We start from the raw sequence: 19,021 nt of genomic DNA on the forward strand, positions 1-19,021 counted from the left end.
GGAGGGGCAACCTGATAGAGGTTTACAAAGTTATGAGTGGCATGGACAGAGTGGATAGTCAGAAGCTTTTTCCCAGGGTGGAAGAGTCAGTTACTAGGGGACATAGGTTTAAGGTGCGAGGGGCAAAGTTTAGAGGGGATGTGCGAGGCAAGTTTTTTTTACACAGAGGGTGGTGAGTGCCTGGAACTTGCTGCCGGGGGAGATGGTGGAAGTAGGTACGATAACGACGTTTAAGTGGGATCTTGACAAATACATGAATAGGATGGGAACAGAGGGATACGGACCCTGGAAGTGCAGAAGGTTTTGGTTTAGGCAGGCATCATGATCGGCGCAGCCTTGGAGGGCCAAATGGCCTGTTCCTGTGCTGTACTGTTCTTTGTTCTGAGAAGCAAGTGTAGGAAACAGACTGAAACTGTTGCTGCATTTTTCCTGGAAAGCCTGCCCAAACTGATCTTCAACGTCGCCTGACAAGAACTGTTCTAGGAAGATCCTGGTGACAGCCGTCGACGAGTATTTGGAACACCAAACCAAAGCAAAGGACATCTGACATCTTTCCACATCTTTTCTTTTTTTCTTTAAGAATTAGCAAGTATTTGACCAAAGTATTTTTGTTGCCTTTTTTTGTAATAGAGCTCTAAAGAGTAAATCTCTATTTTTTCGGTTAATTGGTGTATGTATGTGCGTGGTGTGTAAGGGGTTAAAGTAAAAAGGGAACCTTTATATTTCAATCTGTGTGTTAATGCCTTGCATCATTACTGGTTAAGACTTGTTCTATAATAAACTGATAGTTTTGTTGTTGATTAAAGAAGCCTTAGTGTATTATTCTGGATAAAAACAGCGTCTGATTGACCGTATCGGCAACTGGGAAAAAATGTAAATATATGTTGTGACCTGTGGAGAAGTGGAACTAGAAAAATAGTGCACTCCTCCCGCCTCGGTCGTAACAAGATTTATCAGAATGATACCTGGACTCCAAGGATTAAATAACAAGGAGAGATTACACAAACTAGGTTTGTATTCCTTGTAATTTAGAAAGATAAGGGGTGATTTGATCAAATTTTCAAGATATTAGTGGGAACAGATAGTTTCTCTCTATCTACCCTATTTTGTTGTTTGGAGAATCTAGGACTATGGAGCATTGTCTAAAAATTAGAAACAGACCTTTCTGGAATGAACTTAGGAAATACTTCTACACACAAAGGGTGATGGAGGCAAAAATTACAAACATATGGATAGATTATGCAAATTATGTGAATCAACAAAACTGAGGCAAATGGATTTCAATGTAAACAAGTGTGAGGTCATCCACTTTAGATATGAAAAGGATAGAATTTCTAAATGATAAAAATCTAGCAACAGTAGAGATCAAACAGATTTGGCGGTCCAGGTACATACATCATTAAAATGCCATGAACAGGTACAGAAAATAATCAAAAGACTAATAATCAAAATTAGACCACACCTGCAGTAATATGAACAGTTCTGGGTCACACACCTTAGGAAGGATATATTGCATAGATTTACCCCAATGATACCTGCACTCTAAGGGTTAAATTAAAAGGAGAGATTGCACAAACTAAGATTGTATTCCCTGGAATTTAGGTGGGTATGGGGTAATTTGATTGAAGTTTCAAGATATTAAGGGGTACAGATAGGTTAGATAGACAGAAACCAATTCCATTGGCTTGGGAGTCTAGGACTAGGGGTTATAGTCTAAAAATTAGAGCTAGACCTTTCAGGAGTGAAATTAGAAAACAATTCTACACACAAAAGCTGTTTTCGCTGGAACTGAGAAGGCTGAGGGGTGACTTGATTGAGGTGTACAAAATTATGAGGGGCCCAGATAGAGTGGACAGGAAGGACCTGTTTCCCCTGGCGGGGAGGTCAGTTACCAGGGGACACAGATTTAAGGTGATTGGCAGAAGGATTAGAGGGGACATGAGGAGAAACTTTTTCATCCAGAGGGTGGTGGGTGTTTGGAATTCACCGTCAGGAATTGTAGCGGAGGCAGAAACCTTCAATTCTTTTAAAAGGTACCTGGACATGTACCTGAAGTGCTGTAACCTGCAGGGCTATGGACCAGGTGCTGGAAGGTGAAATTAGTTTTTTTTCAGCCGGCGCAGATACGATGGGCTGAATGGCCTCCTGCTGTGCAATACTTTTTCTATGGGTCTATGGTTCTAAAAGACGAAAGAAGTTTGGAACACTGTACCCCAAATGGCAATTGATGCTAGATCATTGGTTAATTTTAAATCTGAGATGGATAGATTTTTGTTAACCAAAGGTATTAAGGGATATGGAGCAAAGAGGGTATATGGAGTTAGGTCACAGATCAGTCATGATCTTATTGAATGGCAGAACAGGCTCGAGGGGCTAAATGGCCTATTCCTGTTCCCATGTTCTCCTTAGAGTAGAGAAGGCTAAGGGGAGACCTAATAGAGGAATTTAAAATCATAATGGATTTTGATACAGCAAGGAGGGAGAAACTGCTTGCTCTGGCAAGTGGCAATCAGTAACCAGAGATCATAGATGCAAGATAGATTTTTCTTTCCCCACACAGAGGTTTGTTAAGATCTGGAACATATTCCAGAGGAAATTTCACTAGGGTGACTGGAAATGTACTTGAAAGAACTAATTTTCAGGGTTATGGGGAACAGGCTAGAGTGTGGGACTAAACTGGCTAGCTCTTTCAAAGACCTGGAACAGGTACCAGGGTCCAAATGGCCTTCTTCAGTTTTGCAAGATGATTACACCTTAATAATATTATTGCTCAGTTTATTTTCATCCTTTTTGTTCACATACACTGTCTGACTGGACCCCGAAATTCATCAGAACATGCCCATTAACAGGAGGAATAGCAAACCGAAGATTAAAAAGATTGTTGCATAGCATTATAAAAAAAAAACTTAGATGATGGATTTAATTAGGAATCTTAACCTGGCACAGTTGAAGTTTTCTAACTGAAATTTCAGTTGAGGATTTACTTCAATTTAGAACCATCAAATTTCGCACATTGTCTGTGATATGTTACATCTACTGTTAGGTTCAGTTAAGGGCACACAGATGGACAATAAGCGCAGTTTTGGTTGCCTTACTTTAGGAAGGATATTATTGTCATAGAGGGAGTGCAACGAAGGTTCACCAGACTTGTTCCCAAGATGGCGGGACTGAAGAGAGATTGAGGAAACTGGGCCTGTATTCTCGAGAGTTTCGAAGAATGAGAGGTGATCTCATTGAAACCTACAAAATACTTAAAGGGGTAGACAGGGTAGATGCAAGTAAGAAACTTCCCCTAGTTGAGGAGTCTAGAACCAGGGGACACAATTTCAAAATAAGGGGGAAGCTACTTAGGACAGAGATGAAGAGAAATTTATTTACTCAGAGGGTTGTGAATCTTTGGAATACTCTACCCCAGAGGGTTGTGGAAGCTCAGTCATTGATTATGTTTAAAGCAGAGATTGACAGATTTCTAAATACCAATGACATTAAGGGATATGGGGATCGTATGGGGGAAAAAGGCATTGAAGTGGATGATCAGCCGTGATTGTATTGAGTGGCTGAGCAGGCCCAATGGGCTAAATGGCCTACTTCTGCTCCTACGTCCTATGTGCTCATAACAAGACTCATTAAATATAGTTTATAAACCAAGATCCAGCACCAAAAATTAAACAAGTTAGAAATAACAGGTGTTATTTCACTAAGACTTGGCGTCTTCTTGTGACTGGTGAAAAAACACACATTCTTGAAATATTCCCCTCCCCAACTTTCTATCCTCGAAAGTACTGGCCTTTGCTGGATTCCTTCCAGTGTTTCAGGAAAAATGGCCGTTCTTCACCAGACCATAATCCTCCCCTCACTGGATGGGTGCATATAGACACACGTATACATGCATAAACATGCAGTTCACAAAGAGAACCACAGATGACTCTCCCTCAGTCCAGGGGCATTGAAGCCAAATCTGTAACCCCATTGCTGCTCTAGCTGAAGTTAGCTAACTCAACACAAGCAAGGGATCATACCAGTGACCAACCTGGTCAGTGCAGCCTTAGTTGCAATGAGCAGTGCCTTCACCAATTAAGTTATTTGGGGAATCTTTGAAAGAGATAATGTCAACAAAGCTTCAGAAACTTACCCAAGAAAGCTTGTCCTTGAAGAACATGGTCATGCTCGTCAAAATGAACATGTTGAGCTCCATGCTGCTTGGAGAGATTGGTTGGGCTGGATGCTGAAGCAGGGGGCAGCTGGTGATGAACTGCAACATGAGGTGAAGGCTGACCCCTGCTGCTATTCTCAAACTGAGAGGGCAGTGCTGCCTGAGCCTGGATGTAAAAAGAGTGACCAGGAATCTGTCCCGGAGAAAGTGGGGAAATTGAAGAATGTTTCTGGGAACTGCACAGATTTTGCTGGTTAAAAGGTCGACTGGAACTCTGAATATTCTGCGAACAAAAGCCTTGTTGTGACATCAACTGTGAGTAGGCCTGATCAGGAATGTGTTTGTGACCAGGACTAAACTTTACAGTGGAAGTCATGTTCATCAAGTTGTCAGAAAGCCATACAGGGCCACCTTGAACCTGAAAGAGAAACAAACAAGAAATCATTGTACGCATATCTACTTCATAGGGAGACTGATGGCCTGTAAAATGCTTCAAGACAAAGTATCATGTTTGATTTGTAGGAGTCATAGTGTTCTATTCTGAATTTATTAATTAACCTGGTCATTCAATTCTGCACACGGAAATGAAAATGGAACTGAAATTATTCTCTCTCTTGGACAGGTCTGAATGTGCAACTCTTTTCTTTGAATCCTATCAAGAACCAAGGCCATTGTTTTGGGCTGAACTACAACAAACTGAAGCATTCCAGACATATTAAACGTGACAAAATCTGTTCACAGCAAATTTAACAGCACAGTACATTCAGGAAATTCTTGAGCTCAGCCATGCTATTATTGGAGGCAACAAGCACACACTGATGACATCTCCAGGGGGCAGGATGGAGTGTTTACAATGAATTGATTCATACATCAGAATACTTATAAAAGCCTGGAAGCAGGTTATCTGTGGGGAAAAATACATAAGGTTTTGCTTTAAACTGGGGTTTGTGAGGTCATCAGGTGGAGCTAGGAATATTGAGCACTGCAAGTACAAGGTCTTGAGAATTCTGTATTTTTTGACTTACTAGCATGTTATTTCTGTTGCTGGGTAATAATAAAAAAAAATTTCTGCAACTATAGCAGTTTTCCTTTTGGTGGACAGAATATATCTTCTCGAAGTTGGGGATAGAGGTCCCAAAGAATTTTCAATAAGTCAAACTTTGTAGGCCCATCCTAATCTCGCTAAATGCAAAAAAAGGTATAAAATGACAGCAGCAGATAAATGTATTCATTTGGGGAGAATAGGAGGAGGATTTTCTAGGTATGCAGAACATCTAAAAGATGAATAAAAGCCAATCACACTGTTTTAAATTACATACACAAAGGGACAAAAATGAGTCTCTGCATTGAATCCAAAGGTTTGCAACAAGTACTGAATAACTCGAGATTCACATGTTGAAAGGTTTGCATGGGGAATTACAAGTAGGAGTAGGAGACACTATGTGCCATTGTGAAACTGCAGTTATGGATCATAATCAGCTGGCAATACAACAAAGGCAACCTGTACAAACTATTCAACTTTGTTCCAGCATACACAGAAGATAGTGCTTACAATGTTTGGATTTATGCATTCTCTGCAGTCCAGGTGATAAGGGAATCAAGATAAACAAATCATAGAAAGTTTCAGGCACAGAAAGAGGCCACTTGGCCCATCGTGTCTATGCCGGCTAAAAAAAAAGATCCACCTATTCTAATCCTACCTTCCAGCATTTGGTCTGTAGCCCTGCAGATTACTGCACCGAGGTGCATACCCAGACTCCTTTTGAACGAGTTGAGGTCTCTGCCTCAACTACCCACTTCGGCAGTGAGTTCCAGACCCCCACCACCCTCTGGGTGAAAAAGTTTTTCCTCATCTCCCCTCTAATTTTTCTACCAATCTCTTTAAATCTATGCCCCCTCATCACTGACCTCTCTGGTAAGTTGAATAGATCCTTCACCTCCACTCTATCCAGGCCCCTCAAAATTTTGTACATTTCAATCAGATCTCCCCTCAGCCTTCTCTGTTCCAAGGCGAAAAATCCCACCCTATCCAATCTTTCCTCATAGCTGCATTTTTCCAGTCCTGGAAACATCCTTGTAAATCTCCTCTCTACTGCAATTACATCCTTTCTGTAATGAGGTGACCAGAACTGCACACAGCACTAACCAATGAGTTATACAGTTCCAGCATAACCTCCCTGCTCTTATATTCTATACCTCAGCTAATAAAGGAAAGGGTTCTATATGTCTTCTTACCACCTTATCAACCTGTTCTTCTACCTTCAGAGATCTGTGGACATTCACTCCAAGGTCCCTCACTTCCTCTACACTTCTCAGTACTTTCCCATTAATCATGTATTCCTTTGCCTTGTTTGACCTCCCCAAATACATCACCTCACACTTCTCCAGGTTTAATTCCATTTGCCACATATGACCAGACCATCAATATCTTACTGCAGCCTACAGCTATCCTCCTTGCTATTTACCACCTGGCCAATCTTTGTGTCGTCCGCCAACTTCTTTATCATGCCCCCTACATTTACGTCCAAATCAGTAAAATATACCACAAAAAGCAGGGACCCAGTACTGAGCCCTGCCGAACGCCACTAGAAACAGCCCTCCAGTTGCTAAAACACCCTTTGTTTCCTGCCACTGAGCCAATTTTGTATACACCTTGCTGCATTTCCCTGGATTCCATGGGATTTTTTTTTAACCAGTCTGCCATGTGGGACCTTGTCAAAAGCCTTGCTAAAATCCATGTAGACCACATCGACTGCACGACCCTCATCTTTCTTCCTTGTTACTTCGACAAAAAAATCGGTCAAGTTGGTCAAACAAGATCTTCCCTTAACAAATCCATGCTGACTATCCTTGATTAATCTGTGCCTTTCTAAGTGACAGTTTATCCTATCTCTCAGAATAGATTCCAATAATTTGCCCACTACTGAGGTTAGACTGGCTGGCCTGTAATTATGCAGTCTGTCCTTCGCTCCCTTTTTAAACAGAGGTATAACATTAGCAGTCCTCCAATCTTTTGGTACCTCACTTGTATCCGGTGAGTACTGAAAAATGATGGTCAGACCTCCTGTTATTTCCTCTCTTGCTCCTTTTAACAGCCTAGGGTACATTTCATCTGGCCCGGGTGATTTATCAACTTTCAAGGATGCTAATCCCATTAATACTTCCTCTCTCTCTATACTTATCACATCCAATACTTCACACTCCTCCTCCTGAACCACAATATCTGCATCATCCCCCTCCTTCGTGAAGACAGACGCAAAGTATTCATTAAGAACCATACCAACATCTTCCGCCTCTACACATAGGTTACCTTTTTGGTCTTTTAATGGCCCTACTCTCTCCTTAGTTCTCCTCTTACTCTTAATGTATTGATAAAACATCTTTGGGTTCACCTTGATTTTGCTTGCCAATATTCTTTCAGACCCTCTCTATGCTTTCCTAATTTCCTTTTTGATTTCGCCCCTCCACTTTCTATACTCCTCTCAGCTTTCTGTAGTATTGAGTTCTCGGTGTCGGACATGAGCTTTCCTTTTATGCCTTATCTTACCTTGTAGGCTCCTTGACATCCATGCGGCTGTAGATTTGGCCGTCTCGCCCTTTTTCTTTGTGGGAACATGTTTACTCTGAACCCCTTGAATCTCCCCATTGAATGTCACCCACTGGTCTGACACTGATTTACCTTCAAGTAGCTCTCTGCTGAAAGTGTATAGATTGAATCAGTTGGGCTCATTATGATAGCCCGATTGTAAGTATGATAGATTTCTCATGGCAAGATATTGGTCATGTTTTATTGAACTTTTATTGACAGTTGTTTCCATATAATTGACTCACTTTCCCAAGGATTATGATTTATTTGTGCCCTATTCCTACATTACAACAATGACTACACTTTGAAAGTACTTCATTGGCTGTAAAGCGTTTTGGGAATGTCAGTGGTCGTGAAAGGTGCTAGCTACCTAAAAGCAAGTCTTTTTAAATTTCATTCTTAAATATTGAGCACAATTTATGAAATATATATTACTGTATTCTGCTACTAAGGCAGAAATGTGTATGATCTAGTGTCACCCCTTAAGGAAACAAGAAGTAATTACCAATAAACAGGCACATATCACCAATTAGAAGCTAATTGCTAGAGAAAATTCTTTGTAGGTAGACAGTAGCTTTTGGAAAAAAAACCTGGGTTCCTTCAGAAGAAAACAAGAACTTATATTTATATAATGCCTTTAATGTAATAAAATGTCCAAAGGTGCTTCATAGGAGCATTATAAAACAAAATAGGATACCGAGCCACATAAGGAGACACTAGATCAGATGAGTTGGTCAGGGAGTTGGTCAAAGAGATAGGTTTTAAGGAGGTCTGAAAGGAGGAAAACAAGGTAGAGAGGCAGAGAAGTGTAGGGAGCATAAAAGGAGTCCCTTTCTTCCTTTTCTTTATAATAAAAGCAATGAAACTTTGCATGTATAATGATGTGTGATGAAATGTGTCTCAAAATACATTATACTTTGTATATATACCTTGACTGGCAGAGGTCCATGATCTTGCTCATAAAATTAGACATTTTATAAAAACAAGGTGTTATGCCAAGTTACAATATCTGGGACACAGTTTTATTGGCATTGGAGCAACTCGAGGATCTGGCAGTACTGACAGCCCTTCCCTATCTCTGTATTCTCTGCAAGCCCTACAACGCCTCGAGATATCTGCTCTCCTCCAATTCTGGCCGCTTGAGCATCCCCTATTTTGATCCTTCCACCATTGGCTGCCGTACCTTCAACTACCAAGGCTCGAAGCTTTAGAATTACCTCCCTAAACCGCTTTCCTCCTTTAAGACATGCCTTAAAATCTACCTCTTTGACCAATTTTTTGGTCAAATCCTGAAATCAGGCAACACTTGGAGGGGATGGTCCTAAGATTTGGCAGCAGAGTGGGTGGCACACAGTCATTGGGATTATGGTCCAGCAACATGAAGGGCTACAGGATCTTGCAGATATGGTGGGAAACTCCTTGGGAAGGGAAACCTGGGATTGCAGAGGGGGCCTGGGAGCTTGGCAAGGAAGAAAGGGTTTCGGTCTTTTGGTGGTTGCTTGGAAATGGCATATTGGGGTGGGGTCCAGCAATGATGTTAGGTAGCAAGGCTCAGGATAAAGGGACTCAAACTGCAGTTGGCCCCTTTTTCCCCACTAATAAGGATACTTCCCTAACCTGTCTGTAGCCCCTTTTGCACCCTCAGGCACTCCCACAATTACTTTCCCCATTGTCAATTCCTGGCTTATAGTATTTAGTTGTAAATTTTCTGTTTCTTAGAATTAAATAGTCACAAAATTATGAGCTGGTGTTACATAATTTCCTGATCTCCATTACTTACACATTTCACAAACAAAAATTACCCTATTAAACACTCAATGGTTAATCACTTGTGCAGGTTCTAAGTTTTTATTTACATTATTGGTTCTGTAAATATACTTGGTCAAAATGGTGCAGGAGGGGATTTTTTTTCATTGAATTTTCAATGAAAATGAACAGAAATCCATTCTCTATTAAAAGAAACTTATTGTTTATTTTCTAACCATCAAAGAAACCAAAACAGATGTTGCCATTCACAGATACTGTCTCTCACAGGTGTTGCCCATCTGTGAGGGGATCATCACAGAAAATTGGGAATAAATTTATATAAATGTGATCATTTACCTGAAATAAAAGCTGAGACTTCAATCTCCAATTTCTTTCAAATTCTTTTAGTAAAGCAAAGAAATTCTGAAATCTTCACACAATGAAGGGGCATACACAAATTTTATATTGAGAAATTCTGCAAAATGTACATACTGGGAGAGCACTGATGTGGTTTGGAGCTCTTTGTAGACTTGAGAATTAGGGTGAGGTCTTAATGAAATAAAAACTTTAAGGAGGGCATTTAAAAGACAAAATATAATAGGTAAATTAAAAACTTCACAGAAAAAAAGTCATTTTTTTTTAAAAATCACTAATTTGAGGGAAGAGAATAATTTTGGCATAATACACAATAGAGACAGATCAGTGTTGTCAATGAACATTGGACTACCCATTAAAGCACCAGCGACTAGAATAATGGAACACTACGTGTTGACATTTTAACATTGGAATTCCATTTGAAATGTTTATATAGCAGATTTCAAGACGGTGTGTCTATCTATCACACATGTTTGTGCGAGAGACCAAGATGAAATGATAGTTATTTTGTCAATGCTTCTGGAACTCTGAACTGTGATGGGCATGCACGACTCTGGTATTTTAAAAAGTTGGTGAGTTTGTCTCTACATTATGTCAAAGGACTGGAGGGTCACATCTCTCTTCAAAAATGGATAAGCTAGTAAATTTTAAACCAAACAGTTAGTCTTACTTCAGTTGTTGGTCAAGGATCTCATGAAATTCTTTAAAGAGATTACCAGAGAGGATACATAAAAGATAAAGTGGAATAAAAACAGTAACAGCTGGTAATACTCATCAGGTGAGACAGCATCTGTGGTGAGAGAAACAGAGATGTTGTTTCAGGTCGATGACCTTTCATTAGAACTGGTATCACAAATAAATGGGTTCTGATGAAAGGCCACTCACCTGAAGATTTAATTCTGTTTCTCCTTCCACAAATGCTGCTTGATCACCTAATGTTTTCATACAGTATATAACACAGAAACATACCATTCGGCCCAATCAGTTCACATCATCATTTATGCTCCACTCAAACCTTTCCAGCATTTTCCTTTTTTTATTTCAGATTTCCAGCATTGTGCTTTTGTTTAAAGATAAACTAGATGTTACTTGTATAGACTTTCAAAAATATTTAATAGGATACCACATAAGAGGTTTATGGCAAATGGCACATGTAATTAAAGGGAATGTATCCATGTGGGTAGAGAAACAATTGTAGTGCTGAAGTCAAAAGGGATGATGTAAAGAGATGTTTTTCAGATAGTAATCATGTAATGGGTGGTGTTCCACAGGGGTGTTTGTGCAGGATATTCTTATTTATTGAAAACATTTATAAACAATTTGGACTTGAGAATTGGGGGAACAATATGACACACCAAATTGAGTGGTGTGACAAACGGTGTCAAGGACTGTGAAATACTGCATGGTTAGGGAAGCAAGATTGGCTGATAAAGTTCAGTGTATAAAAATACATTTTGCAAATAAGTGGTGATTTTCACCCTACTTGCCAGGCACGTGAGCATTTAAAATGTCCCAGGTTACTTATCTGTTGAAAAACCACTGGGCTTCTGCCATTTCCAATTTTAATGAATGCCTTTGGACAGGTGGCTATGGTGCCCGCCCAAAGCCTGCCGCATTCTAATTCACATATGTTAATCTCGTCTGGTAACAGACAGCAAATTTAACTTTGGCAAGCAGAGAAGTCGCCATGGTGATGCCAGCATGAAGAGGATTGGGAAGCTGAAGAGCCCCTTGATATAAGATTTTTTACTTTGCTTTGTGGGACCAGGAGAAGACCACCCCCCAGGATCCCCTTTTCAACACTTACTGAGTGCTGATGGGCAGCCAATAGCTGCCCAATCGCCTTGAAGCCAGCAGCCATTTTCCATCAATTTGGTTAACGTTGCTGGTGTCATACAGCTGAAATCTCTTGGCAGTTAAAATCTTTCCCCAAAGTACATATTACAGTAAAATTTTAAATGGAATGAAGGAGCAGAGGGGCCTGGGCGTGGGAATACCATCATTAAAGGTGGAAGCACCAGTCGACAAGCCCAGGAAAAGGCGAACAAAAGCCCTGATTTTGTATTGAGATGGAATGAGAACACAAATCGAAGGGGAAGGTACACACAGCTAGTTGTTGGAATGTTGAACTGTCTGCCACAAATTGAGATAAGTCCCCAGGGCCTGATGGGATCTACCCCAGAATACTGAGGGAGGCAAGGGAAGAAATTGCTGGGGCCTTGACAGAAATCTTTGCATCCTCATTGGCTACAGGTGAGGTCCCAGAGGACTGGAGAACAGCCAATGTTGTTCCTTTGTTTAAGAAGGGCAGCAAGGATAATCCAGGAAATTACAGGACGGTGAGCCTTACGTCAGTGGTAGGGAAATTATTAGAGAGGATTCTTCGGGACAGGATTTACTCCCATTTGGAAACAAACGAACTTATTAGCGAGAGGCAGCATGGTTTTGTGAATCGTGTCTCACTAATTTGATTGAGTTTTTTGAGGAAGTGACGAAGATGATTGATGAAGGAAGGGCAGTGCATGTTATCTATATGGACTTCAGTAAAGCTTTTGACAAGGTCCCTCATGGCAGACTGGTACAAAAGGTGAAGTCACATGGGATCAGAGGTGAGATGGCAAGATGGATACAGAACTGGCTCTGTCATAGAAGACAGAGGGTAGCAGTGGAAGGGTGCTTTTCTGAATGGAGGGATGTGACTAGTGGTGTTCCGCAGGGATCAGTGCTGGGACCTTTGCTCTTTGTAGTATATATAAATGATTTGGAGGAAAACATAGCTGGTCTGATTAGTAAGTTTGCGGATGACACAAAGGTTGGAAGAGTTGCGGATAGTGATGAGGATTGTCAGAGGATACAGCAGAATATAGATCGGTTGGAGACTTGGGCGGAGAAATGGCAGATGAAGTTTAATCCGGACAAAAGTGAGGTAATGCATTTTGGAAGGTCTAATGCAGGTGGGAAGTATACAGTAAATGGCAGAACCCTTAGGAGTATTGGCAGGCAGAGAGATCTGGGCATACAGGTCCACAGGTCACTGAAAGTGGCAACACAGGTGGATAAGGTAGTCAAGAAGGCGTATGGCATGCTTGCCTTTATCAGTCGGGGCATAGAGTATAAAAATTGGCAAGTCATGCTGCAGCTGTACAGAACTTTAGTTAAGCCACACTTAGAATATTGCGTGCAATTCTGGTTGCCACACTACCAGAAGGACGTGGAGGCTTTGGAGAGGGTACAGAAGAGGTTTACCAGGATGTTGCCTGGTCTGGAGGGCATTAGCTATGGGGAGAGGTTGGATAAACTCAATTGTTTTCACTGGAATGACGGAGGTGGAGGGGCGACATGATAGAGGTTTACAAAGTTATGAGCGGCATGGACAGAGTGGATAGTCAGAAGCTTTTTCTCAGTGTGGAAGAGTCAGTTACTAGAGGACATAGGTTTAAGGTGAGAGGGGCAAAGTCTAGAGGGGATGTGCGAGGCAGGTTCTTTACACAGAGGGTGGTGAGTGCCTGGAACTTGCTGCCGGGGGAGGTGGTGGAAGCAGGTACGATAGCGACGTTTAAGAGGCATCTTGACAAATACATGAATAGGATGGGAATAGAGGGATATGTTCCCCGGAAGTGCAGAACAAAGAACAGTACAGCACAGGAACAGGCCATTCGGCCCTCCAAGCCTGCGCCGATCTTGATGCCTGCCTAAACTAACTCCTTCTGCACTTCCGGGGCCCATATCCCTCTATTCCGTTCCTATTCATGTATTTGTCAAGATGTCTCTTAAACGTCGCTATCGTATCTGCTTCCACCACCTACCCTGGCAGCAAGTTTTTCCAACCTCTCCTCATAGCTAATGCCCTCCAGACCAGGCAACATCCTAGTAAACCTCCTCTGTACCCTCTCCAAAGCCTCCACGTCCTTCTGGTAGTGTGGCGACCAGAATTGCACGCAACATTCTAAGTGTGGCCTAACTAAGGTTCTGTACAGCTGCAACATGACTTGCCAATTTTTATACTCTCTGTCCCAACCGATGAAGGCAAGCATACTGTCTGCCTTCTTGACTACCTTATCCACCTGCGTTGCCACTTTCTGTGACCTGAAGGTTTTAGTCTAGGCAGGCATCAAGATCGGCGCAGGCTTGGAGGGCCGAATGGCCTGTTCCTGTGCTGTACTGTTCTTTGTTCTTTGTAAAACAGCTAGATTGGAACAAGGTTAATTTCAATGCGATGAGAAGGGATCGAGCCAGGATAAAATGGAACCAAAGACAGACAGGAAAAATTGTAATGGAATGAGTTATCTTGAAGGAAGAGATGCTTCATGTACAGCCTCGGTACATTCCAAAAAGGGTGAAAGGTAGGGGAACCAAAAACAAGGATCCTTGGATGTCGAGGGAGATAGAGATTATGATGAAACAAAAAAAGAGGGTGTATCATGCATGTAAGGTGAATTCTTCAAGTGGGAACCAGGTCAAATACATTAAGTTGAGAGGGAAGGTGAAGAGCAAAATAAGACTGGCAAAGACAGAATATGAGAATAGAATGGCACTTAACATAAAAGGGAACCCAAAAATCTTCTACCGCCATGTAAATAGGAAGCGGGTAGCAAGAGGTGGAATGGGGCCTATTAGGGACAAAGAGGACAATATACTTAGAGGCACAAGACAAGGCTAGAATACTTAATGAGTACTTTTTAATCGGTATTTACTAAGGAAGAGGAATCTGACAAAATATCGGTAGAAGCAGAAAGAGCAGAGTCAATGAATAGGGTAGAAATTGAGAGGGAGCAGGTACTGGAAAGGCTAGCTATGCTTAGGGTAGAAATGTCACCAGGCCTGGATGGCTTGCATCCAAGGTTGCTAAAGGCGGTGGGAGTGGAAATAGCTGAAGGGCCTGCTATAATCTTCCAATCTTTGCTTGATATGGGGGAGGTGCCAGAAGGTTGGAGAGTGGCAAATGTGACACCCTTATTCTAGGAAGAGTGCAAGGACAGTCCTAGCAACTGCAGGCCAATTAGTTTAACATCAGTGGTGGGTAAGGTTTTAGGAAACAATAACCAAGGAAAAAAGCAACAGGCACTTGGAGAGGTTTGAGTTAATTAAGGAGAGCCAGCATGGATTTGTAAAATAAAGATCATGCTTGACTAATCTAACTGAATTTTTTCGATGAAATAACAGGGAAGGTTGATGAAAGGAATGCGGTGGATATTGTCCATATAGATTTTAAGGAAGTGTTTGATAAAGTACCATATAAAAAGGCTGGTTAACAAAACTGAGGCTCCTGGAATAGGTGGGTCAGTGTCCAATTGGATAATAATTGGCATAAGGACAGAAAGCAGGAAGTCCTGGTAAATGGTTGTTTCAGGCTGAAGGAATGTAGACAGTGGTGTTCCTCAAGGGTCAGTGCTGGGACCACTGTTTTTTATTGCTAAATATAAATGACTTGGATCTTGGAATACAGAGTAGAATTTCAAAATTGACCGATGATACCAAACTTGGAGGAGTGTCAAACAGTGAGAATGATACAAACCACCTGCAACAGGACATAGATAGGCGAGCAGAATGGACAGACAAGTGACAGATGGAATTTAATACAGACAAGTGTCAGGTGATGCATTTTAGCAGAAGAATTAGGGTGAGGAAATATATACTTAATGGTGCAGTTCTGAAGAGTGTACAGGAACAGAGGGACCTGCAGGTGCATGTGCATCTATCTTTGAAGGTGGCAAGACATATTGAGAGAGTGGTGAGCAAAGCATATGGGATCTTGAGCTTCATAAATAGAGGCATAGAGGACAGGGAAGTTCTTCTGAACCTTTACGAAGCTCTGGTTAGGCCCCAAGTAGAGTGTTCCGTTCAGTTCCGGTCACCACACTTCTGGAAGGATGTGAGGATCCTTGAGAGGGTGCAAACGAGATTTACCAGAATGGTTTCAGGGATGGGGGATTTTAGTTATGCTAGGTTGGAGAAACTGGGGTTGTTCTCCCTGGAGCAAAGATTGAGAGGAGATTTGCTAAGATTATGACAGGCTGAGATAAGATAGACAAGGAAAAACTGTTCCTATTAACTGATGGTACAAGGACTAGGGGACACAGATTGAAGGTTTTGGGCAAGAGATGCAGGGGGAATGTGAGGAAGACCCTTTTTACACAGCAAGTGTTAATGACCTGGAACTTGATGCCCACGAGGGTGGTGGAAGTGGAGACAATCAATGATTCCAAAAGGAAATAGGGAAGGCACTTGAAGGAAATAAAGCTGCAGGGCTACGGGAATCAAGCGAGCGAGTGGGACTGACTGGATTGCTCCATGGGGAGCCGACATGGACTCGATGAGTCGAATCGCTTCCTTCTATGCCCTAAATGACTACTGCAGAGAGAGGCAGAAACAGAGATTGCTTTCAGAAGGTTGGAAGAAGGTAGATTGCTTTAAAATAAAGTTGAAGTGCGCCTGAATGTTAATGGCGCCTCCATAATTTCATTAACAGAATTATGATTCGGCAATAGATGTTGCTTGATTCACAGGTTCCAGAATTGAATGACCACAGTAGCATATGACATTAAAGCAGATGTGGTTTTTCACATCACAACTGCTATTTCTTGATCCTCCAATCATTACCAATTCAGGTTAACCAGTTAGGTTTCAAAGTAAGGTGGGCATGTCTATAATTCAGCTGACCCCAAATCACACATCTCCAGTGCAATAACATCTCCAATCCATTGCCAGGAGATAGATCAAGGTAATTTTTTCCCTTTGTTAATTTAAATTGTAATTTGAGTTAAAGGAGAGGTAGGTACCTTTTCTCTCACATCATTATTCTTTCTGCCCGGAGTCCAAAATGATCCCACATCTGATCTTGGTGTCATCCTTTCTCTACCTGAAAATGAATGCTAATGATTATTTGAGATGCATCATTGATGCCTCTGTGTTTAGCACAGTGAGGCAGCATCATAAGCAATATGTCATATTGGAACTGATGCACACAAAGTTGCCTTGCACGGCTACTAACTTCAATAATTTCTTTTTGTGCTTGTAAGTGTGCAACATGCTAGAAGATGCAAAAAACCTCAACTTGCACAACTGCTTTTCAATCTGGGGTATTCCAGTTTTGCTCCTGACTGAAACTGACCATGGTACAGAAGGAAAAGTAGAGAAAATTACATCTGCCCTACTTAAGACCAATACACACAAGCATACTCCGACCCTGTGCTTGGACAGTGCATTTTGTACTGAGGAAGCACAGGGAATGATCAGGCTGCCTATCTCCCTATGATAAGCAAATGATAGTTAGAAAGCTTGCTTCAGATTTTTACTTCTCTTTTGTATCGTTATGCACTGTTTTCAGATTGAACATATAACAGAAAATGCTGGAAATAATGAGCAAGTCAGGCAGCATCTACGGAGAAAGAAAAAAAAATTAACATTTCAGGTTGATAACCATTCATCAGATGAGTATATGAGTTTGCTGAGTGGGGATTTCAAATGTCAGTATCTTTCATAAAATCTGGTCTGCAGTTAGCATTTAACTGAGATTGACCCTCTAAATAAAGCAACGTAAGTTATGAAAGTAAAGTAAGTTTCTTCCAGTCTTAGGCAGATATTAACAAGCTCTACTGCAGAATAGCTGATTAGTTAAGTAGCTAACCAGTCCTATCTGGTTGCGGCAGTTTCTGCTTCAAAAAGTATAAATACAGAGGTCTGGGTACAGCCTGCAAACAGCGTGTGGAGATATGAGTTTGGTGAGTTCGGTGAAGTGGGGGGGGAGGAGGTGCTCCTTTTTTTCAACCCTCCAGCATTTGGTTCTTACTTTGGTGCAGTGGAAGGAGCTGGTTGGTGACTAACTGGTAAGCTATTCTACTTATAATAAATAGTCTGTAAAGTTAAGGTATGGCAGGACAGCTTTGTCTAGTGGAATGTACAGCCTGTGGCATGTGGGAATCATCGACGCACCATGTGTCCTTGACAAACACATCTACAGGAAGTGTCACCGGCTGCACAAGCTTGAGCTCCAGGTTTCAGAACTCGAGCGGCAGCTGGAGTCACTGTGGTACAACCGCAAGGCAGAGAACCACATGGATAGCACGTTTAGGGAGGCAGCCGCACCACAGGTGAGGAGCATGCAGGCAGATAGGGAATGGATGACCGCCAGGCAGCTTAAAAGAACCGGGCAGGTAGTGCAGGAGTCCCTTGAGATGATCTCACTTGCGAATAGATTTTCCATTTTGGATACTGGTGAGGGTGATGGTTCCTCAGAGAAGTGCAGTCAGAGACAAGTTTGTGGTACCACAGGTGGCTCAGCTGCATAGGAGGGGATGAAGAAGAGTAGAAGAGCAGATGTGATAGGGGATTTGTTAGGGGAACAGTCAGGCATTTCTGTGGCCGTAGACATGACTCCAGGATGGTGTGTTGCCTCCCTGGTGCCAGGGTCAAGGATGTCACGGAACCGCGACAGGACATTCTTCTGGGATAGGGTGAACAGCCAGAGGTTTTGGTCTATGTTGGCACCAATGACATAGGTAAGAAGGGGGATGAGTTTCTGGAGGCAGATTTTAGGGAGCTAGGAAGGAGATTAAAAAGCAGGACCTCAAAGCAGTAATCTCAGGAATACTCCCAGCCCCACGTGCGAGTGAGCATAGGAATAGGAGAATTGAGCGATTGAATACATGGCTGGAGAACTGGTGTAAGAGACAGCATAAGATTTCTGAGGCATTGGGACCGGTTCTGGGGCAGGTGAGACCTGTACAAGATGGACAGGTTACATCTTAGCAGGACTGGGACTAATATCCTCACAGGAATATTTGCTAGTGCTGTTGGGGAGGGTTTAAACTAGATTGTCTTGGGGATGGGAACCTGAGAGGGAGCTCAGATTGGAGGGAAGCAAAACTGGTAACTTGTCAGGGGTGTGGGAACCAGGAGCAAATATCAGAGAGGAATACCAAGGTGCACAGAATACTGGGGGAGATAGATAGCACTAGAGTAGGGAATAGTGAGTTATTAGGCTGGGTCAGAGCAAGGGAGAAAGTAATAAAGTCTAAATCTGGGTTAATGTGTACGTATGTGAATGCACGGAGTGTAGTAAATAAGATAGGTAACGCACAGATTGCCATGTGGAAGTATGATGTTGTGGCTATAACAGAGACCTGGCTCAAAGAAGGGCAGGACTAGGTGTTAAATATTCC

At 41.9% G+C, this 19,021-nt stretch overlaps 1 protein-coding gene across 1 annotated transcript in view; it reads right to left on the reverse strand.

Annotated features, from left to right (window-relative positions):
- Positions 1-19,021, reverse strand: part of LOC137383327 (probable helicase with zinc finger domain) — a 429,894-nt gene that overhangs the window by 128,240 nt on the left and 282,633 nt on the right. Inside the window, 2 exon segments of the mRNA XM_068056011.1 lie at positions 4,133-4,571; positions 16,640-16,719. Coding sequence (XP_067912112.1) covers positions 4,133-4,571; positions 16,640-16,719 — 519 coding nt within the window.

Source organism: Heterodontus francisci, chromosome 24, assembly GCF_036365525.1.
Source record: "Heterodontus francisci isolate sHetFra1 chromosome 24, sHetFra1.hap1, whole genome shotgun sequence".
Classification (NCBI taxonomy): domain Eukaryota; kingdom Metazoa; phylum Chordata; class Chondrichthyes; order Heterodontiformes; family Heterodontidae; genus Heterodontus; species Heterodontus francisci.